This window comes from Gasterosteus aculeatus, chromosome 18 (assembly GCF_964276395.1).
Source record: "Gasterosteus aculeatus chromosome 18, fGasAcu3.hap1.1, whole genome shotgun sequence".
Taxonomy (NCBI): domain Eukaryota; kingdom Metazoa; phylum Chordata; class Actinopteri; order Perciformes; family Gasterosteidae; genus Gasterosteus; species Gasterosteus aculeatus.
The window spans coordinates 895,550-919,414 of NC_135706.1; the positions used below are offsets into that span (position 1 = coordinate 895,550).

At 48.7% G+C, this 23,865-nt stretch overlaps 2 protein-coding genes across 2 annotated transcripts; both read left to right on the forward strand.

Moving 5' to 3' along the window:
- Positions 1-15,806: 15,806 nt before the first annotated feature.
- Positions 15,807-18,934, forward strand: LOC120808236 (thrombomodulin). The gene has a single exon (XM_040160963.2). It carries the CDS (start codon positions 16,100-16,102, stop codon positions 17,546-17,548), a length of 1,449 nt encoding a protein of 482 aa, XP_040016897.2. The 5' UTR covers positions 15,807-16,099; the 3' UTR covers positions 17,549-18,934.
- Positions 18,935-19,092: 158 nt separating this feature from the next.
- On the forward strand, positions 19,093-21,999 carry LOC120808237 (thrombomodulin). Its single transcript, XM_040160964.2, has one exon. It carries the CDS (start codon positions 19,706-19,708, stop codon positions 21,419-21,421), a length of 1,716 nt encoding a protein of 571 aa, XP_040016898.2. The 5' UTR covers positions 19,093-19,705; the 3' UTR covers positions 21,422-21,999.
- The last annotated feature ends 1,866 nt before the right edge of the window (positions 22,000-23,865 follow it).

Sequence of the window (23,865 nt, forward strand, 5' to 3'; positions counted from 1 at the left end):
ATGGTGGTGGAAGAGGAGGAACCAGGAGGTCTTTGGACATGGGATATGGTTTAATATCCGGATCCACATTAGTGGACGCCTTAGTGGTCTTCCTGAGGTCCACAGAGAGGACAAAATGCAGTATAATGGTCTATGACATATTCAGTGCATATTCCAGTGAGTCAAAACTCTTTTGACCAATGGGGCACATTTTGCCTTCACAGCTGATTTCATCCAATGGTGCATGTTTATCAGCAATTTCAATAAATACAATCATGAGTAAACTCAGTGTGCAGTAAGTAAGCCTTCTTCATATCCTCCATAAAAGATGACCCCTGGAAGTGCTCGTATGACCTTTAGTGTGTAATCCTACAGGCTGATTTCAGGACTAGTTTTTATTTTAAGTGCTAGTAAATTGTGAAGTGCTGACACTGCTTCAGAGCAGAGCTCAGGCCATCAATACATTTAGATCAGGGGTCTCAAACTCCGGCCCGGTGTGGCGTACCGTCAGCCTGCACCCCCCCCCCCCCCCCCCCCCCCCCCGTTGACCGTAATGGTCTGGCCTGGGTTCAGTCGAGGTGGGCTGCATCTGAAATGAGTTAGAGACGCCTGACTCAGGTGATCTTAGTTCTGGTTGGTTGTGTAATAGTTTGCGTGTAGTTTGTGCTTCTGGTTTAATGGATATTTAAATCTCCCACAAAGACACTTTTTCTTCACTAGATTCAACCAACATTTCACAAAGTGAGTCCAAGGACGACATTTCCGCACCCGGCCGCCTAAAGCAGCAACACACGCTCTAGTTTGTGGCAGCTGAACTTGTAACCTCAGTGCCTCAATGTCACACGTCATTAAATATCCACTTACTTTTACTGGAATGTTCTGGACACAAAAAGCCCCGCCTCCCCCATATGTAGTACGGTCCTAAGGTCAGGGTCAGGGTGAGGTTAAGTGAGACGTGCTGTCCTCCGGAGACGGCCACAAGGCCCTTTATTAAGAACTCTTAAAGATCCTTAAGAGGAAACAAGTTCTCTGAGGAGCATTCCTTCACTGGGAACTCATTCGGTCCGGCTTTCTGATACATTAAGGGCCCTTCAATTAGAAACGTTATTAATAAATTCCTCCTTCAATAGGTCCGATCAGGTAAAATGGTCACTGAAGCGGCTCATTCTGAAGAAAGACGTGAGTATTATTCCCCCCCCGCCAAAAAAAATAGCAGTAACAACAGTAAAAAATAACATTTCTATTATTAATCTCCGTCCCATATTCATGCACTGACTATCACTCCTCTCCACTACTCAAGAAGGTTTGAAGCCTCAGTAGTCGTCCAGTTTGCTGTACTTCAAACAGGTTTGTGTGAACAAACTCCAATGGAGGAACGTTGCCCCAAAAAAGGGTATTCATTTCTTCTGTTTGTAGGCAGCGGCTCTGGATAAGTGGAAAGTAGACTTCTTCCCGTGCTAGTCAAAATAATTGCTTGAATTGTTTAGTGACGGTGGAAGGTGATTACTGAGCACCACATTTAGTCAAGCAGCAGGGGTCAAGCTACTCCTGGAAGCTTCCACAGACCACAGAACGTTTTTTTGGAAGGCATTAGTTTGCTCAACTGGTCTTTGGGGGAGAGGATCGTGACATCTGCTGAGTAAAATGAGGACATGTCCTCGGGTCGGACACAGCATCCCGAACTGTACGTAGCCCCGGATATCTGCTTGTGTATTCCCTCAGGTAGGCTCGATGTTCTGTCCCCCAGTGAACCCAAATCAAGTGTGGGAATGAAATCAAAGATCAAGGGCATAAAAGCTTGAATCTAATAACGCAGCAGTGAAATCCTCAATGCCCCGAAAGGTCCAAAGAGTCCGGAAATCAGTGCGTTTATGGCACAAATGTTCTTATGGTACAAAACACTCAAAACTCCCCCATTCTACATGCTGAACAACACACAAAACACATCACAAATAACTCCAGAAACCCCCACGACGGCTCAAACTCTGGGCCTCGGGCTCCTTAGCCCAGTGCAATGTGGCCATTAGAACCACAGGTTCTAAAAAGCAGCAGGTTGAAAGTCTGAGAAGCGATGAATAAGTTCCCGACGTCTTGCCTTGGCTTTTAATTCACAAGACACAACACAAGAGTTAATAAAGGCTCTTTGTTGCCTGCAATTGAAGTGCAGTAAATAAGATATGTTGAGGGTTAAATATGTTTCAGCTATGAGCATTTAATCCCCGGTGGACTTAAACCTGCTGCTGACTTTGCTGGCTTGGTTAACTGACGGAAGGAGAGGACCTGTTCTGGATGACAGACAGACATCTTTTTAGTAAATGATCCTGTAGCATCTTTTCTCCAATCACAATAAAATGACATGTTTAGGACCATGGGATCCTCACTGTGAGGATGAGGATGTTCCCACAGTCTGAGCAGACAGTGAGAGGCAGACAAACAGGTGACTGATCCCACTAAAGAAAACAGCTGCAGGGTCAGTGAGGAAACCGCTCTGAGTTGGTGCATACTTGTCTTCTGCAGGAATAAGGAACATTTATTGCCAAAATAAGTCAGACGTACAAGGAATTTGACATGGCGGTTGTTGCAGGACATTAAGACAACGAGACAATGGACAACAAGACAAATAACATCATATCACATCCATATTATCTTAGTATAGTTAAAGTACAGCGTAAAATATCTTACCATTGCAACCCTATTCATTGTGTGTCCGTCTCCATGACAACTGAGAAACTCCCTCTGCGCACCAACAAACCGTCCTGTTCACGGCGGCGTGAGCCGAAATGAAGAAGTTGGTCGGGGGCTGATTATCACCCCCAGAGAGGTTCTGGTAACTGTTCCTTCAGCGATGCCCAGTTTCCCTGATTAGAGACATTCAGCTGCTTAGTCACAGTTACGCTTTCTGACAGAAGGCGTGTTTCACTTGTGATGTGTTCAAGGACGGCTACAAGTGGGAAAATCTGACAATAATAATGTTGCTAACAGCTTTGGTTTGTGATCAACTGGCAAGTTTTGGCAATTGTTCAAAAAGCGCACAGCAGGTCTCCAGAGGTCTGGACGGTTGGCAGTTCTCCAACATCATTAGTCCTTGAAACGTACATGAGTCACCATTTGAAAAAGAAAATTCAATCTGAAAGTTTCAGTTCAGGTCTTGCAGCTTGCTAATAAGAACTTTATCACCGCGTAAATATTCGTGCCGCCAATCACGTGAATATGGTGTATAGAAAGTGTTGGTTGGTGAGGAAGGTTTCCAGCTGTCGAGCTGGGAAGTCTCACCCCTCCTGTTATGTAAGCGTGGACTGCGAGTCCTCCTCTGGTTTCCTCCTGGATGGCCTCACACGGAGGCCTTCATTGCTGCAGAGACCTCTTTCACACATGTTTTGAATCTGGCGAGGTATGAGAGAAGTTCCACTATTCGTTCCTTGGGCAGATCACCCAGAGAAACGGAGGACAACATCCTGTTGAAAATTGAAACATGGGGAGAGGATGAGGAGGAACATGAAAGCGTGTTTACAGCCTTTCTCTTCTCTCTGCCGTCACTCCAGAGCTCGCGCCAGTTTATCATTACAGATTCAACACACCTTTATTGGGCAGCTACAAAACATTCCCATGTTTCCCTCATGCGTGTTTTCAGATATCACATGCATGCGGCGTCAGAGTGAGGATGTTTACGTGGACCTTTGGCGTGGTGCGTCTCACTGCCGTTGCCTTGAACAAACCAGTTAGTTTCACACTAATGACGTGAGCACAAGCACAAGTCACTCGTCTCTATGCGTGTGAAGGCTTCTAAGCAGAGATCTGCTGTCCAGCCTCAGGCTGCGTTGGAATAGTCCTTCTTGCTCAGGAAGGTTCCTCACTGAGGATCATTTGTGTTGCAGCCTCGTTAATAAAGGTTTTACTGTGAACCTGGTAGTTTGTGTCGTCTGCATGACTGTAACGACACATGAAGGCATCTGAGATGCTTCTTTGTAGACCGGCGTCCATCACATTTACGTAGCTTAGTGGACGTGAAGTGGATCCCATGAACACCGCCTTGTCTTTTCTTAACTCCTCAAGAACTCTAGGGGGAGATTGTTTAGCCAATTCGAATCCAGCCTTAAATCGGTCCTGTGACTTGGCTCCGTGTTTGTTGTTTCACTGGGAATCCGTTCAGCTTCTACCTCACGCGGTCCAGAGCCCGAGCAGAGGACGTTCCAAAGCTGTGGTGCTTCAAGATGTTTGGAGACTCGAATTGGCGCTCACTGCAGATCATTCTACTTCCTTTTTCTCGCTGTGGTTTTCTTATACATTTCCTATGAAAGATCCTATTGTGGTCCCCTAAAAGACACTGACAGACAGTTGTTTTAGAAAGCAGGTATTTACGTCTCGGTGTCTCCAGGAACTGTGACCTCTGGGTGGAGGAAGAACTAAATCATCGCGCTGGCAGAAAACACAACTGGCAGAGCAGCAGGAAACTGTCTCACCGTTGGTTTATTAGTGGTGGTTTTATGATTTCATTGCTGCGATTAAATGACCTTCGAAGTGACATAAACAACGTTAATGCCAAAGAGGATGTTCGGACAAAGGCATTTTTTCCTCAACTATTAAAAATCACACTCAAGTGAGTTATGGGAAGGGAGAAGGTCCCAAGGCCTTGAATGTGTTGAGTAAATGCAGAGAGGCCGTTTAGCAGAGCGGAGGCGTAGCGTGAAGGGTCTCGCTCTCTGTGTTTCAATGGGTTTGCTTGAGAAACACAAAGAACATAGAGTGAGGACATATTTGTAATGACAGGGTGGAAGTACGTTTCCACCAATATTTATGCAACATGGAAATCAATAATGGACGGACATTGTTTCAGCTCCAGGAACACGATGCTGAGGGTTGTGTCCTACATGTTGGTGAAGTTTGTGTTTGTGTCCCGTCTTACGTCTGATTTTGATACTATTGTGGCGTCTAAACCCCCTCTCGTTTCAGGTGCCTTGCCCTTCCTCAGGTGTCTCCTGTCGATTGTCTCCACCTGTTCCCTCACCTCCCTCATGGATACTTATAGTCTGCGTCTCCCTTTGTCCTGTGCCAGTGTGTCTTGTAGTCGTGCATGTCCACACCCGCGTTAGTGTTAGTTTGTGAAAGGATCTTTGTATTTGGTATTATTAGATATAGGATTTATGGAATAAATCTCTAGCAGTCAAACCTCTCTGCGTCCTTGTCCTCCTCCCCGGCTCCGGCCTCATTGACAGGTTGTTGGTTAAACTCGCGTCTCCCGGGGACCGAATCTAACAACGCTGCATTCTGGTTCCTTCAAGCCACTTTCGTTCTTTCTCAACAACCAAAGAAACAGAAAACACATTGAAATTCTAATTGTCTGTTTTCATTGATTGTAAATCCCCATCTTTTCTTTTGATCTTTGCTCATTGGCTGTAAGGGAGCATGAGGGACTCTACGTGCTACGTGTCCACCTTTAGTGAACCCAATTGTACCTGTATTATATGTATCTTAGCTGAAACCACAGTAGACGTCTAAGATGACTTGTGATGACACTAAATTGAACTGTTGCGTGTTTGCTGCCATCAGACTGGTTTCCCGAGAGGGACCGTCCACATATGGTTTACATTCACTTCTTTCTGGGCTCAAAGGTCAATAGATTCCAATGTGGAAAAATGAGCATTTTGGCTTATCTGGAGTGGCGCATTAATCATTATCTGACAAAAATAAGGCACAGCACATGAGAAAATGTCATTTTCTGTGGGAGTGACTCTTCTTCGTGAGTAAAACTGAGTGCAGCCCAAACGGTTCCTCATGCTCTTCATGACGTCAAATCATCTGTCCGACGTCTGTGTCCCTTTCAATAGAACATGTCTGAAGCATGAATCGCTTACACGCACACGCACACGCACACGCGCAGACTCCACTTGACTCACAGTACTGAGGGTCCCTCCAAGTTTAAACTAGAGCGGCGTCACAGCAGCGTTGAGTTAGCGATGCCAACTCAAATATAGTCACTGGCCAGGGCGATGTTTGTGGAACCCAACGTACTGGAAACTTTTACGCCTCACAACTCAAAACTGAACAATGGCAACTGAAACAAAGCTCTGCATTTCCAAAAGAAAATGTTTGTCTCAAGATACACAAACTGCAACAGATTATGTCTCTTTACTTTGAAAGAATACTAAAAGTATGAAATGTTATTGAGGGACAATTGGAAAGAATTGCCAAAAAATGTCTCTTCAGCTGTTTCTTGGTGACCGTACAAGCTGATATTGTTGTCAATGCCAGATTTGACCATTTGAATACACAAAAGTCATTTCAACACATAGCACATACAATGAATGCTCCTCAACTGTGATTGCAGCCCTTTAAAATATGTAATGCTTATAGTCACACTGGAAAACTGCCACTTAGAATTTCCCCAATTTCAGGATGGTCGTCAGCCATAAACCCTACTCAATGACTCGGCCTTAATCACAACACGTCATGGAAAAAAAACAGGTTAATGCTCATTGTGATGTCAGCATTGGAGCACAAACGTCACCCCGGATGGGAGTTTCCTGTTATTACAGGATCAAATGACATTAAGGCTTTATACGTTCATTAGAGCATTAGAATAACGTTTGTATGACCTATAAACAACTGAGGAATCTTTCTCTAGCAGAATGACTGCAGCGCTGCGGCCGAGCAACAAGCCAAAGCCTTGTGCGTTGAGGATTTATACTTGCATTCCATGTCTGACACCATGACATAGTAGTTTTATTCAGGAATGACTAAAACCATTATATCAGAATGGACCCAGCCACAACATTTTACGCATGACGTCTTGGCCAACTAAGGTTGAGCGATGGAAATCTTCACAAAGATCTAATCAAATTCCCCGAGCGGTGTGCAGAGGCAGAGTGGCGTCCAACACTAACCTGGTCACCAGGGGCCGACTGGTCAGCAGGGGCCGACTGGTCACCAGGGGCCGACTGGTCAGCAGGCCCTCAGTGGCACAATAAAACAATAATGCTGATTTAAAGGAGTGTCAATCACCTCAACCACCAGAGGGGGGGAAGCATGCGACACAGAACTGTATTCAGCAGCTTCCTTTGCACCAGATTAGAGTTGGACAGACACACGGGTGAACAGACACTCACACACAAGATCGATCACATGATCCTCCTTGCAAATATGCTGCTAACCGAACCTTCTCCATCATTTACTTCTACTGGAACACTTGATTTGCACTTTATTATCTTCTGTTTGTGTTTATATTTTCTCCTCTTGCCTGGAGACATTTCTCTGCTATTTCCATATTTTTCAGGAACTGAAACACCATGTTGACAATCTGTCACACAAGTGCCTGTGTGACAGATTGATGACTTGGGAATAAGGTCGGACTTGACATCTGAAGGTCTTACAACACAAGAGTGCAGACAGCTGCTACAAACAATGACATGATTCACATATTAACTAAATGTATTGTGTCTCCTCGCTGTTTAAAATGTGGTGTTTCTAACACAGACAGCACTTAAAAATGTTTTATTGGAACTGGCCTTCACGTCATCTGGAGTCCAGACAATGAAACACATACAACTCTGAGTTGGACCGTAGAGGAATAACACAAACTACCTTTTGTTTCTGCAGTTTAAGAAAAAACAGTTTCTTGTTTCTGGGCCACCTCATTTTTTTTTGCATTAGTTAACCAATAAGAACAGTTATTAGTTATTTTAGGGTGTATCTACCATTGTTCTCCAATTTTGTCACATTTCTAAATATTTTGATAAGTTATCCTTTCCCTCCTTCTGCACTGAAAAATGCACGTTTGGCACTGATACACTGTGAAGGATTTCCAGACGGCCAAGCCGTGGATGCCCACGTCCTCCCAGTCTGCTGCTGCCCTCAGATAGACTTTAGAACATCACCACAAGGAGGAAGTAGTGTGTTTGCTCAGCAAGAGGAAGCCAGCTGGCAACGGCAATGAAGAGCTGCTTTAGAGTACGGTGAGCACCTGAAGCATATCAGTAACATCAGAATGCACATAAATGATTCACTGTGCGGGCTTGGACTTCATGTCACTACATGTGACAATTCTGTATTTGAAGGCTCACGAGGGGACGATGGTGGCCCAGCACCACCCAGCAGACACTCATCTAGAGACCACGCGGTGAACACAGTGGAGCATTTCTCACAGGAGCTGTTCTCCACCAAGGAGAGGGACTGGATGTGCTCAGATTATCACGCTAACGTTGCTCCCCACATGTTGGACGTGTCGATCTGATGAGCAACTGTTTATGCATGCGAGCTAGCGGGGAAACGTTCCACTGTTGTTTCCACAGCTTATTTCAGCTCAGCGCCCTTTAAACATCGTCTGGTCTCTACGTTGCTTTCACGCCCACGCCGTGTTGACGACATCCTGGAACTTTCCACGGACACTGTCGTTGGTTTTGTGTGGACCAAATAATCAAAGATCGTCGGTTTGTTTGTGATGTGAAATGAAAGAAACCACCCGCAGGATCTGATCCACGCACGGCGGTGCTGACGATGCAGGAGGTGAACAGTGGTTCTCAACTGGTCGGGCTGGGTGACGTGACCAAAGAGAAGAAGTCTCACATGCATTTGATAAAAGATGGTGCAGTTTGAACCTGGAACAGCAGTTCATGTAGAGTAGAAATGCAGAAGAATCTCCCTGGGAAGTCGACCCAGAAGCCGTAAACAGGTCTCTGAAACAAGGCTGCAGCATTGGGGCCATAATGAGAGCTGTGGCATCGTTCCAGATGTTGACTGGAAAAATGTGTGCTGAGAATTTACTGCTATTGTAGCACAATAAAAACTCCACAGCACCACATTCATTTAGCAGCATGGCGGTAAGACAGACTGAGGTTTGTCAGGAAGTTTTATCAAAAAAAAGAGTATTTGAGCAACTGATAAAATAAATCCATATTGTCACATGATCTATCCATAAGATATTCACATATTCATAAATATAATCCAACACCATCCAGCCTCTGCTATCCCTGTGCAGCATCACGGTGTCGATGATCCAACAATGGTCTGCTCAGTGCGTATCACAGCATGCCTCCTCCCATGACCTCACTATTCTCACTATCAGTCCGTCGGGGGCGTTTGGATCCCCTCTGCTGAAAAGAAGCCTGTTGCACGAGTTTTCCAGTTCATTCTGCCAACTGGATGTTTTTTCCGCCACCTTTGAACTCAGCGGCGTGTTTGTGTTAAATACACTCATGCTATCAACTTTAGGACAAACTGGGCCAGAGGAGGGAGAGAAATACGTTTTTTAGTAATCAGTGTCCTGGATACAGATTTCTATATTGCAATAAAAGTTACTATGAATGCTCCTAATCTGTCACGGAGGAAGCTCCTGAGGAGGCCTCGGACGCAAAGTTGAGGTTCAGCTGACGCTTTTATTTCCCTGGGAACAAAAAACTTCTCCGAAGAGAGATGAACGGGGGGAAGCTCTGGCTAAACTAAGAGAGCTGAATAGTTAACAAATGCAAAACCAAAATCTCTCTTACAGAGGAAATAATCCTCAAACAATCAATCACAAAAAGGCTCTAAACTAAATCAAGGAGCTATGGAGCCAAAAACGGCACGAGGCCAACTGAGGAGACCACAAGGCCAACTGAGGAGACCACCGGGCCCACTGAGGAGACCACAAGGCCAACTGAGGAGACCACCGGGCCAACTGAGGAGACCACAAGGTGGCTCGGTACGAACTAATCATTCTCGACTCTTTGCCCTGCCGGCAATAGATGCCCCCCTACAGGGGTCCTAACTACGCTTCTTTGCTGCTCATATTGAAAGTCCCGCCATGAACTAAAGATATACAACACAACCAGACTGGGAGGGAAGCGTCATCCTTCCTGGTGTGCTGAACCACCACGTAGGTCAGAGCATGGGGGGCAAGGTGGTTTCTCACGGGGGGTCCATGCAGGCCTTGCTGACAGTGTGTTAGCGGAAAGAAACAACGTCCTTGCCTGCATTGAAATTCAGAGAACTAAGAATAATTAGACTTCAGGGACCCTCCTCCAAGCAGCCATTTCCCCCCGAACCAACAAAACATCAATCTTGTAGTTCCACTGGAGCCTCCAAGCATCCAGATGTTGATCCCCCAACAGGGCCACTAAACAGAAGATCAGGTGATCAGTCACACAATGGAAATGTAATAATTCATGTGGTGATTTGAAGATGATTAAAGTCTCCTGATCCAGACAGATCGGATGTTTGATGTACGTGATGATTTATCCACTAAACACCTCAGTCAAGGATAGTTTTTAGTACACAAAACCAAATTAGAAACCGATTGTTTGAAAAATGAAAGTGCTTTTAATCTGTGGGTGTGTAGTCTTCCGTGTTGCTTGCACACTTCTGATCTCATGCGTTCCCTCTGGTGTTGCTGCTGCATGACAACAATCCACTGCTCGGAGGTTGACCTTTGTGTAGAACAATGGGTGTTTAAGGAGCCTGGCGGGGGTCTCCTGTCAATGCATCTATCCGTCAGCGGCGCTCCAGGTGGGACTGGGAGCGCGAAGAGGAAAGCTGAGGGGAAACGCTGTGGGCAAACACAATGAGAGGGTCTTTTCCTTTTCAACCAATCCGTCAAGATCAGCATCTTTAAGAAACAAACCGCTATTGTTTGCATTCGCAGGTATACGTTCATTGAGATTAAGGTTAGGAAAATATTGCAGGCATGAAAGAGACATTTCAATAAGCTGAACTGTAATTGTTTGCTCACAAAACGTGTTACAAGTTGCCAGATTTAAAACCTTCAACTTTATTTACACCAGAAAATCCACGGCGGAAATGTTTATGCAATTTCCGTCAGAGTTCCTGTTCCGCAGCCAATAAAATCCATCAGCAAGAATTGTCAAATGATGTTGATCCATTTTGATAAGTAAGCTTTCTTGATAAACTATCACTTCTAACACTATTAATATTCCCATTTCTATTACTGTAAACTTTACTGCGCATCACTAACTTTGTTTCTTCCAAGTATTTGTGCTTTCTCACCTCACAGGTTTCCATGAATCTTGGTTCAATCTGGACCCTGTTCCTGCCTCCTGCCGTGACCCTGCTGACCCCTGCTGCTGCCACCATCCTCATTATTGTTGTTTTAAATATCACATTACTGTTACTGTCATCGTAAACCAACAATACGCTCCCCTAAAGTCGTAGTGCTCTTGCTCCCCACAGGCTTCTGTGGATGGTGGTTCTATCTGATGGTGCTTCTATGTAATGGTGCTTCTATCTGATGATGGTTCTACGTGATGGTGGTTCTACGTGATGGTGGCTCTATGTGATGGTGGTTCTACGTGATGGTGGTTCTATGTGATGGTGGTTCTACGTGATGGTGGCTCTATGTGATGGTGGTTCTACCTGATGGTGGTTCTACCTGATGGTGGTTCTATGTGATGGTGGTTCTACCTGATGGTGGCTCTATGTGATGGTGGTTCTACCTGATGGTGGTTCTATGTGATGGTGGCTCTACCTGATGGTGGTTCTACCTGATGGTGGTTCTATGTGATAGTGGTTCTACCTGATGGTGGCTCTATGTGATGGTGGCTCTACCTGATGGTGGTTCTAGGTGATGGTGGGTCTATCTGATGGTGGTTCTATGTGATGGTGGGTCTATCTGATGGTGGTTCTACCTGATGGTGGTTCTATGTGATGGTGGGTCTATCTGATGGTGGTTCTACCTGATGGTGGTTCTATGTGATGGTGGGTCTATCTGATGGTGGTTCTACCTGATGGTGGTTCTATGTGATGGTGGTTCTACCTGATGGTGGTTCTATGTGATGGTGGGTCTATCTGATGGTGGTTCTACCTGATGGTGGTTCTATGTGATGGTGGGTCTATCTGATGGTGGTTCTACCTGATGGTGGTTCTATGTGATGGTGGGTCTATCTGATGGTGGTTCTACCTGATGGTGGTTCTATGTGATGGTGGGTCTATCTGATGGTGGTTCTACCTGATGGTGGTTCTATGTGATGGTGGTTCTACCTGATGGTGGCTCTACCTGATGGTGGTTCTACCTGATGGTGGTTCTATGTGATAGTGGTTCTACCTGATGGTGGCTCTATGTGATGGTGGCTCTACCTGATGGTGGTTCTATGTGATGGTGGGTCTATCTGATGGTGGTTCTACCTGATGGTGGTCCCCAGCAGGTTCCTCCCAGCAGGTTCCTCACAGGTCCGTGGGGCTCGAGGAGGGAAAGCAATTCGCTGCCAGACTTTCAAAACCATAAGTAGATGAGATGAGGTGTTTTGGACAGATTATGAACTTGATATGAACTTCACGTCGCTCCATCCGCTCCTGGGTGCGGTTACGATTACATGTCAGTTACCAGGAACATCGGGAAGATTAGCAATTACTCACTCGGCGTTATCTTGAATTCTTGAGAATATTACTTCCAAACGAAAAGGGAAACAACTCTTCATTCATCTCAGTAAACGTGAGCAGCATTTAACAATAGCAAAGGTTCACTATGTGCACGTCCTCATGAGGCCTTACAGCGGCGACAAAGGGACCAAAGCAACGCTCCCAAAGGACCGATGTGAGGGTTGTGGTTGGGATGAAAACCAAAAGTCGAGTTAAATTAAGTTCCATCCCGTCTTATAAGCTTCTAGCTTCGCCCCATTGGTCCCAAGTCGACCTTCATTTATTTATTATGCACTGTTTCCAGTGAGCGTCATTTGGGTGTTTGGGTCCTTAGACACCCAAACACCACCAGCTGGACTTCGGTGCCAAACCACCAAGTGGGGGAGAGTTGAAGAGGTTGTTCGGGCAGAATGTTGTGGAGGAAACGCTGCCCGTAAACACTCGCTGACTCGTACCATAATAAACACGATCTGTGCTGGTGTCGCTGGCGAGCTGCCTCACACAACGGCTTTTCCTTCCTGCACAGAGGAGGAGTATGCGGCGATCCACATTAGAGCGCCAGAAGGCTCCATTAGGAACTAGTTCAAGTGTCAGGAGATACACCGTACACTGTTGTTGTGTACATTACTGTTAAAAACGCACTTCTAATAAAGTGAGATTTGGCAAAACCGGTTGTCATTTTTATGTTGCGGCGGCGGGAGTGTTGTCGGCTGCTGAATTTAACTAAAAAAGTAACTTGTAATCTAACTTAGTCACTTTAGAAATCAAGTAATCTGTAAAGTAACTAAGTTACTTTTTAAAGCAGTAATCAGTAATCGATTAGTGGCTAATAACACTGATTGTTTCAGGTGGATTTTAATCAGAAAGAGTGTGATTGTGTAATTCAGTGTGTGATGTCACACCAGTTTACATATTTGTACCCATATCTTCAGCGTCATGGTGAACTTCATCACAAGAGCCACATGAGCCTCAATACGATGTGTTATTGTCTTTATGAGAAAGGCTCCTTTTGAGTGTGTGATGACGTCCTGCTCCGTGTTCTCCAGGCGACGGTCAGCACTGAATGTATCCTGTAATTAAGTTTTGTTGAGTAGATCTAACGGAGTCACTGTCATTACGTGTGGAGCTCGCAGCCCAAACAGACGCTTCCAGTGGTGGTAATCAGGATCAACGTGGACGGAGGTTGGATTGCCGCTACAATCATGAATAATAATTATGCCTTGAGTAGCGTTGGCCTAACTAATGCCGACACAGTTCTACCACAGTAGAAGGAATAAAAAAACACGTGTTTCCTTCTCTCATTGTCGATGTAACAAACGTGCATCGTTGGTGCTGCAGCAACTCGTCCATTCAGGCTGAATAAAATGATTGAACGCGTTGGTTACAGAACAAACGCATGTAGCGAACCGAGCCCTCAGCAGACAGTCTGAATCCTTAGATGTGAACATCCTTTCCGTGTGGTTGTGTCAGTGTTGACATAAAGGCTCCCTCCCTGGAGGGGATGCGTGGTATCAGAAGGTCATCAGGGCGGGAATGTGCTCCGCGTCAGTCCGCCGGTGCCACCCGTGATAGAGCAGCAGGCTCAGTCGATTCCTGTGGCTGGCACAGGTCGACTGACTCGAGGGTCAGACCCGCCTGTGTCCCTGTGTGTCCCTGTGTGTCTCTGTGTGTCTCTGTGTGTCCAAAAGTGTGGTAAAACCACATCAACCCCCGAGCGCCTTCCCACGAACCTCCTGATGGTGACCGGATGAGTTTACCTGGTACTTATTTAAAGGCTGTGGTGCCTTTTCAGACGTTGGTTGGTTTTTTAATTGTTCTTAATCTCCATGAGACCAGCTGACTAAAAACACGTGTCCCATCTGCCTGCACGCTGCCTTCACACGTCCTGTAGCACTGCACATGTCATTGCCCTTCGCCAGCAGGACGGTGGATTCACCTCAACACTCGAAGTCGCATGTTGCAGGCGGCGGGACGCTGAAAAGACCCTCGCGGGTCAGCTGAGGTGAAGCTGCTTTAAACGCACCAACGTCAAACCCACACTGAGCTGAGGGAGGACAGGGCGACCGGCCCTCTGGGTAAACTACAGATAAATCTCTCACCCTAATATTTACAGAGACCGACCTGGTATTCGTCACCGTATTGGTCCGTAACCCGGCGTCCAGGCACGGATCGGAATCTGAAGTTTCTACAGCGTGAACAAAGGGTTCCATCGCTGAACGCCTCGTCACATCCCCTCCACCCGGTTCCCTCCCACCACGCCCTCACGCCGCATTTAGCTTTACCTCTTTCTCCACTGAAGCCCCCCTGCCTCTAATGCCTCTACTGACTTTAAACACATGCCGTGTCTCCCGTTAAAGCCGCTGAGGACGGAGCCCGTCGGTCAGCGTAGCTTCACGTGACGCTGCTGCTGTCACGCTTTGTTCCTGCAGGAAGTGGTTCCAGCCCTCTTGTTTCCACTTCCTCTTCCTGTCCAGTCACTTTCCCCTCCGTGAAAAATGGAAGTCTGCTCTCTTCCTCCGTTGCCAAACCGTCTGAACCGACGGAAGACGTTGAATAGTTTCAAGGTAACAGTTGACGAGAAGATTGAACATAAGTCAGACTATTGTGTGTCTAATTCAGCAGTTGTTACTGAACCTGACGGAAGTGTGTCAGTGTCTCTTCGGGAAGGAGTCCTTTTCTTAGTGGAAGTTTCTATTATTAAGAACATTGTAAATTGTGCTGTAACTGGTGATTTGTGAACGATAACCAAGATAAATTACATATTTATATTCATTGGTCTTCGTCTGGCCAACTGAAAACACCACATTATCATTTATATTATTACACATGATCTCAGTTCATTTGGCTCATGTGATGAACCTCTGCAGGGGTTTTCATTACCGGTGAAGCATTATGTCGTTGATCCTATAAGTGGGGCAGCTTTAAATTACAACTGGTTTTAGAGATGTTGGATAAATGTCCTCGTTGATTCATTAGAGACGTTGCTATCTGAAGCGTCTGGGTTTAGTTTGGTCCGTCTGAGGATTATCACGTCTGTTGATTTGAACAATCCGGTTGCAGAAGTCGTCAATAGAAATGTGATTGTAAATCACAGCACTGGATCACTGGATCACCGGATCACTGGATCACCGGATCACTGGATCACTGGATCACTCTCCTCTCATCCAGTCACGTCTTCTGTTACTTTGTGTGCAAAATGTCTTTTAAATATTTTTAATTAAAGATGTAATAATCAATGTTATTTCACCAGTTGAGAAAATAACTTGTTTGAATGGTCTCCTCATCCTTCCAGCTGCTCCAGAGGTTTCACTACAGTGACACTGAAGATAAACTGCATTCAGAACACTGATCCATTTACAGCTGGAATTTCTCATTTCTAAATATGAAATATGTCAACTTGTGACATTATGGAGCATATTACGATACGTTATTTGCTTAACGAGTTTTACTTTAGGACAAAGAGAAGACAACAGGTATTTACTTCTCTGGAGGCTTTAATGGGATGATCTTCATCTAGAGAGCTCGTGGAGGATTTTGGTCAAAGCTCACGTGTGTGCGCGTGCATGTGTGCGTGCGTGTATTCGTGCGTGCGCGTGTGTGTTGGTGGGTCGGTCTTGGTTGGACGGGGTCCAGGACAGCGGGGGGGGGGCCGAGCGAGCAGACCGACGGAACTTCCTTCCTCGCCGACGCGTTTATAAACAGCGTCCCGCCGCCGAGCGGCTTCAGATCACCGGACACGGAGCACCGCCGCCGCTCGCGCTTCGTTCACGCCGCCTCCATGACTCCTTCCGCGCGCACGCTGCTCCTCGGCGCGCTCGTCCTGTGCGCGCTGGGGGACGCGGCCCCGACTCCGCGCGGCCATTGCGCCGGGAATCGGTGCTTCGCGTTGTTCCAGGACCCCGAAGACTTTGACGGCGCGCGGAAAGGCTGCCGGGTCTCCGGCGGAGACTTAGTGGACTTAGTGGACGTAGTAGACGAGCGCGTGCTGGAGATCTTGAGCGTGCACGGTAGTTACTGGGTGTCGAGGAACGACACGCCGGCAGAGACAACCGCAGGTCTCCAGAGCTGCCCGATCGTCTCCTCGGATACCGGCGGGTACAAGCCGCTGTGGGAGCCGTGCACGGGCACCCGCCGCGGATACCTGTGCGCGTACCAGATCGCGGAGCCGTGCATGGGCTTGCAGGCAGGCGGAGGCGCGCACGTGAATTACACCACCCCCATGGGCTTCAGGGCGGACGGCTCCGAAACGTTTCCACCTGGAACCATCGCGGTCGCGGTCGAGGTTGGCGGGACTTTTGCGAATTCGAAGCACGTGTGTTTTTCAGCGGATTGGATTCGAGCCCCCTGGACCTGTGAGGTGTTGGGGGGCGGCTGTGAACACCACTGCAGCTCAGAGCCAAAAACCTGCGTCTGCCCAGCGGGGAAAATCCTCCATCGCAACAAAATCTCCTGCACAGCGGATCCCTGCGAGTCGAACCCGTGCATGGGCGAGGGCGAGGAGTGCAGGAACACCAAGGAAGGGTTCCAGTGCGTTTGTAGGGACGGCTTCGTTGAAGAGGACGGGGACTGCGTGGACGTCACCATCTGCGAGAGGTGTGAGCACATGACGTGCCAAAAGTTCAACAGCGTTTACCGGTGCACGTGCCGGGAGGGGTTCAGGTCGGCGGCCCACGACCCCACCAAGTGCGAGGTGGTCTGCACGGCGAAGGACTGCCCGGCGATGTGCGACAGGAACAACCAGGACCTGTGCTACTGCCCTGAAGGCTACATCAAAGTCAAGCACGGCGGCGAGACCATTTGCACCGCCATCAGCGACTGCGAGGAGCAGTGCGATCACCGGTGTGAGACCCTGTCGGGGGGGGGGCGATGTGTTTGCCACGAGGGGTTCAAGCTGCACGAGGACATGGCAACGTGCGTGCCAATCACAGAGGAAGAGGAGGAGGGGTCGGGCGCCACTCCTCTTCCTCTGCTCCCCAACCCAGGCAGCAGTGGCCCCCCCGCGGTGTCCTCTTACATGAAGACGGGCAGCGTCCTGGGCATCAGCGTGTTGGCCGCGCTCTGTGCGGCGCTGATGTACCTCCTGATCCGAAGCGCGGCCAGGCGGTGTGGCAGGTTACAGATCTCCTCCATCAAACGCCAGGACATGGACATCTTCTACCTGCAGCAGGTGACCTCGGAGACGTACAAGAGGCTGTCCCTGGACACACAGTCCAGAAGCAACTTTTAATACTTCTCGCACACGAGGAAGAATGCTGCTTTATTTCTTCATGTCACATCACACTGTTGATTTCCTCAGAAGACGCCAGTTTTTCACTAGAAACATTGTTCTTTATCTGTAAAGCTGCTCTCACACGGGATGAGAGGCCAGTGGAAGAGATCAGAACGCTACGATTATATCATAAAGATCACACGTATTAAGCGGCCTTTGTGTGTCTGCGTGGGTCCTCTCTGGGTACCATGACCTTCTCCCACAGTCCAGAGATGCTCTGAGGATCAGGTGGATCGGTGTGGAAGGGGAGAGTGATGGTTGTGTCTCAGCCCAGTGACTGACTGGGAACCAGTCCGGGGTGGACCCCGTCTCTCGCCCGATGGAGGAATGAAAAATGTATTAAATGTATTAAATTTGTCAGTAGGGAATTTCAAAGAATGAGTAGCTGTGGCCTTTTAATGTGGAATCCTGTCATCTGAACAACAGTCTGGATGTTGGTTTAAAGTGGCCCCTCTAAAGTGGCCCCTGGCCCGGAGTGTGACTCCCTGCTGTCAAATACCAGGTATTAGACTGGGTTTGTGAGTGTAATGGTGGATCATTTCCTACACACCTTTTGGAAAAGTACCACGTTCCCTCTCCACCAGCACAGTGGCGTGTTGACAGGCTGTTGGTGCACCGTGGCGTCCGTGTGGCGGCTTTGGCCACGATGTACACACACAATGTAAACCATGTCCCTGGAAGACTAGGTTGTCCCTCCACAAGCCGCTTGATGTCCTGTACACTGTATCCTGCACGATAGTCCTTTACTGTAAAGAGAAGACAAAACATGTGTGTTTTCCCACGTCCTATTTTGCACACATGTAACATCCCATAATACTGTAAAGTGTATTTGTGAGCAACGGCAGTTGAATCTCCTGTAAAATGACCTTTAGTGTAAATAATAGGAGCTTTGTTTTTTACACTCCTCTGTGTTTGTGTGTGTGACTGACGTTTGTCATTTAATATGCTGCTTTAACATTTAGACCAGTGGTTCTCAAACTGTGGGGCGCGACCCTCTGGTGGGGCGCGAGGGGCTGGAGGAAATGTACAAAAAAAGGTTCATGTATTATTATTATTATTATTAATCCCACGTGGGGAAGTGATTGTGGTTTCACCCTCAGTGAGTAAGGAGCAGTGTGCCGCTGTGAAGCACTGGGCTTCAGTGCCTTGCTCAAGGACACTGAGACACAAACTGTGGAGAGAAGACGATGGAGCCGCATGTAAAACATCACAGCTCCGTTTGGTTACGTCCACTTACTTCTTCTCTTTGACTCAAAGAACGCTGACAAGTTTTAGATCTGAACTTCACTTTGTTCTGTTGTTAAGTCACAAAATGTCGTTATCTCAATAAAAGTTCAGCATGGACCCTTTTGTTACGTATCTGTTGGGCCGGCGGGGCTCCAGGTCCAGATCTTGGCCACACGATTCATGGTCTACATCACTGAGAACATTAGGAGGCTGCTGCCACTGACACACGAGGTTTAATATTTTATCAGACAGACAATATTTCACAAAGTAAAGTAAAGTGGTTTGGCAGCGAGGACTGTTACATATTCACTACACCTGCTCACAGACGTGATGGATCCTCACGTCACGCGGCTGACTGAACACACACATCATGTCAATGTTGCTGCCAAACCCCGCCAACACACACACGAAGCCCCTCCTCCTCGCCGCCCGCAGGTTTGGTGCGTATTGTCCATATGGGGACGATCCAGCTGTCACAAGGACATGGAGACATTCCTGCCAACTGCAGGGAGACTGTCCAACAACCTGTACACAACAGAGTACTACTGTCTTAATATAATACCACTGTACTACTGTCTTAATGTAATACCAGTAACACTGTGCATATTACTTATTAATATACTGTAATAACTGTATTGCTACTATTGTACATCTCCCCTGATACACAGTATCCATCTCAGTGGGGAGGTTCAGGCAGGACGTTTTGAGGGGGTGGGGGGACAACAGGGGGGGTGAAGGGGGTGGGCGGACAACGGGGGGGGGGGGGGGGGGTTGAAGGGGGTGGGGGGGACAACAGGGGGTGAAGGGGGTGGGGGGACAACGAGCAGCTCACTTCCGCTATAAATGCGAGCGGGACGTGTCCTCCAGCCAGCAGAGCTGTGAGCAGACATGCGGCGCGCTGCGGGGCTGCTGGTCTCCTTGTTGACCTTCGTGGAAGGAGGAGCCGCTCCGATGGAGCCGTGCAGAGCGCGCTGCTCCGGGACGCGCTGCTTCGCTGCGTTCCACCGCGCCGCGGATTCCACGGCGGCGCGGGACGGATGCGCGGACCTGGGAGGACATTTGATGACAGTGCGGTCCTCGTCAATCCACGACATTCTCCCCTTCTTGTTGGGGAACCTGACGGGCCGGTTCTGGATCGGTTTGCACCTGGCGACCGGCTGCCCGGACCCCGCCGCTGAGCTGAGGGGCTTCCGCTGGGCGACCGGGGAGGTCGGAAGCGAATTCACGCACTGGCCTGCGGCTTTCGACGGCAGCTGTTCGTCTCCGCGCTGCGTCTCTGTGTCCCAAGAGGACGACTTTGAATGGGTCCAGGGGCCGTGCGGCGACCCCCTGGCCGGGTTCCTCTGCGAGCACGGCCTCGGTGACCCGTGCGAAGCTCGCACGGACGCGCGGGGAGCGGCCCCGGTGTACACCCCTGCCGCGGGGCTCTCGGGCGAGGTTACGCGGTCATCGCCCCCCGGGAGCACCGCCGTGCGCACGCCGCCCGACACCAAGTACTTCTGCGTCTCTGGGAGGTGGCAGCCGGCGCCCCGGAGCTGCGGCGCGCACGAGGGCGTCTGCGAGCGCAGATGCGCGGAAAACCCCGAGCGCGCGCCCTCCCCCGACCCGCCGACGGGCACGGACGACCCGTGCGTCGCCCTGGACTGCGCGCAGGGCTGCCACAAAGACGGACGCGCCTCCGCGTGCACGTGCGGCCACGGCTTTAAGCTGGCGCGGGACGGCAGGTCGTGCGTGCACGTCGACGACTGCGCGGACGAGCGGCGGTGCACCGGGGAGAACTCCGTGTGCGTCAGCAACAGCGTCGGCGGCTCCCGGTGCGTCTGCGAGGACGGGTACAAGTCACGCAGCGGCCGGTGCGTCGACGTGGACGAGTGCGCGTCCGCTCCGTGCGAGCACAAGTGCGCCAACACTCCCGGCAGCTACGAGTGCGGTTGTTTCCCGGGATACAAGAAGGACCCGAAGTCTCCGCACACGTGTGCGCTCTTCTGCGGGGAGGAGGAGTGCGCCGCCGAGTGCGACCCAAACAACCGCTTCCAGTGCTTCTGCCCCGACGGGTACGTGGCGGACGAGAGGGGGGGGGACACGGTCTGCACAGACATCGACGAGTGCTCCTCCGATTATTGCGATGACCTCTGCCGAAACACGTTCGGCAGCTACGTCTGCGCGTGCTCTCCGGGATACACGCTAGTCGACCAATTCCGCTGCGTCAAAAACGAGGGGCCCACGGACGAGGAGCCGGAGGGCTCCGGAGAGGCCACGAGCCAGAGCTTTCCCACGACGACGACAGCCACGGCGCGTCCGGAGCCGCCGAGGCGGCCCTCGGCGGTGTCGGCGGGGGGCCTGGCGGGGATCATAGTGTGCACCGTGTTCTTCTCCTTGCTGATGCTGTTCGTGGCTCGTCGCGTCCTCGGCGGCGGGGGGGAGACGCGGAGCGCGCGGGAGATGGAGAGCGGCGGCGCGCCGAGAGGCGCCGAGGACCACGCGCTCAGCGCACAGCGGGAGACGAGGGGCGCCTCAAGTTCAAGTTGTGGACGCGACAATACGACGGACCAACAAACCATTAGTGAGACGGGACTGATGCTGCAGGAGACAATGCCGCCATAAAGAAGTTCACACAAATAGGCCCCACTGGTCCAAACAGCACACACGCACCAGACGCAATGTAGTAACACGTGGCAATATGCTTTTGTTCATTCTAAGTTAAGTTTAAGTGCATCATTGAGTTAAATGAATGCTGCGCTCTCTGCCAGTCTACCTCATCCACGGGCCGACTGCCCCACCTCGTGGACAAAGAGAAGAACGACAGGTACATTAGACGAACCCGTCTGCACGGCCCGTGGCCTAAGGATGCCCGCGTCCGGGCACGTGCACAGACATTTTGGGGGACAGGGGCCAAAATGATTCAGGAAAATAAAAATATTAATAATAAAATGAATGAATAGGGAGTGGGATATATTCCCTGTCCTGCTCTATTTTCTTGACATTATGCTTTGTAAATGATGTGTTGTACGTAACAACCAAGAGTGACTTACAGAATCTCTATAAAGCCGACAACACACACACACACTTGTACTGTTTTCTTTTACAGTTGAAGCATAAGCAGCGTTACACTAATCATGTACCACAATAGACTGTCTGTATCTCTCTCCCTCCCTCTCTTCATTAAACATGACGAACAAACAGCTGGACGAGGTTTTGTCATCATGGATTCGCGTTTTTTGTTTGTTTATCTTTTTATTTGTTGTTTTCAGCAGCATTAATGTGCTGAATTTATCAGCTAACAATGTCGGAGGATCCCAGAACACCGTCATCACCTGTTTGTCTGATGCTGCAGCCTCATCCACGTCTATCTGGACCCAGAGCAGTGGGTCGTCGTGTCGCAGGGGTTAGAGAAGGTGTGCTGGGAAGCACAAAGTTGGTGGTTCGATTCCAGGCTGCCCCATGTTCCATGTCAAAGTGTCCCTGAGCAAGACACCTGACCCCCGGCACCCCCTGACACCTTGCTCCCCGGGCAAAAATGTGTAAAAGCCATGAGTTTAAAGTGCAATGTAAGTCGCTTTGGATAAAAGCGTCTGCTAAATGACCTGTAATGTATCTGTGCACACGCCTGCCTGTATCACACGCTCATATGTTAAATTGAATTTAACCATATTTAGTGGGAGTATTTAAGACATAACACATGGAAATGATGGTTCCATTACTCTTCGTGTGTGTGTGTGTGTGTGTGTCTAGTTGTTGTGCAGGAGAAGCAGTACTCGTATTAATAATAATAGTAGAAGGGTTTGTTTGGTACTAACAGCAGCATTGTACCTGATCACAATAGTAACCGTAACCAAGTAGTCGTAGCAGAAGTAAACGCAGTACTGTGGTCATACTGGTAGTATTAGAAGCTGTATTACATTACAGGTCATTTTTAGGGACAGGGGGCTCAGGGACACTTGGACTTGAGACATGGGGCAGCCGGGACTCGAGCCACCAACCTTGCGGATCCCAGTGCACCTGGTCTACCCGCTGCCCCACGAGGACCCCCGTAACCACACCACTATTACTGATTCTACTGCTGCTAGCTCCCCTCACAGCAAGTAAAGTACGAAAAGAAAAGGCTTTACGTCCAGTGTTGAGTTAGTTTACAGGCGGCAGTGGAAGTGGTGGAAAGTGGGAGGAGTCAGTGGCCAGTGGTGGAAAGTGGGAGGAGTCAGCGGCCAGTGGTGGAAAGTGGGAGGAGTCAGTGGCCAGTGGTGGAATGGTACAAAGTACATTAACATTTGAGTTAGTTGTACTTTAATTGAGCCTTTTGTTTTCATGCCACGTTGTATCTTACAGTGAAATGTACCTAAATGATGCTTTAGTTACGGAATTTTACACACAAATGTGATGTTTTGTGGCGAAAGGAACCCCAAACAAGTTCAGCTGACAAGATTAGTTGATAAATAATTTTCCAACAACATTGTCATCGCATGTTTTGTTTCACAGTGGAAATGATATGTAGTAGTAGCAGTAGTAGTAGTAGTAGTAGTAGCAGTAGTAGTAGTGGTACTATAGTATTGTTGCAGTTGGCTGAAGTAGACAGTGTTGGAGAAGAGGTCACATGCAAATCTAAGTTCAGATGTTTCCAAAGAGGAAGCAGCCAAACACGGGAACATCTGAAGCAATACGACGGAAGCTCTTTGAAATAAGAAGTTATTCTGTCACTTGGGAAATTGCGCCATGTTCTGGCTGATGAGGGTCACGTGATCCCTGGCAGGAATGTTATTGGTCCCGGGAGCGGACGTCTCTCAGGGAAGGGAGCGTTGCGGGGGCGAGGCGCTCACTCGGTACACACGATAAGAGCCCGTCCTGGTCCAAAAGCCAGCCCGGCATTACGGTAGTAGCGTAGGAACTCCCACTTCAAAATAAGAGCATTTCCGGTGGACGTGCTCGAACGTGTCACATTCATTCTGCAAGTCTGTACGTCATATAACGATGTGATAATACATTAATAAACATAGTTACATAGATACAATATGTATGATATATAGTATATCAACTATAACTGTAAACACACACAG

Excerpts from the sequence above, each read along its gene's own strand:
- LOC120808237 (XM_040160964.2), top strand. The coding sequence starts at position 19,706 with ATGCGGCGCGCTGCGGGGCTGCTGGTCTCCTTGTTGACCTTCGTGGAA.
- LOC120808236 (XM_040160963.2), top strand. The coding sequence starts at position 16,100 with ATGACTCCTTCCGCGCGCACGCTGCTCCTCGGCGCGCTCGTCCTGTGC.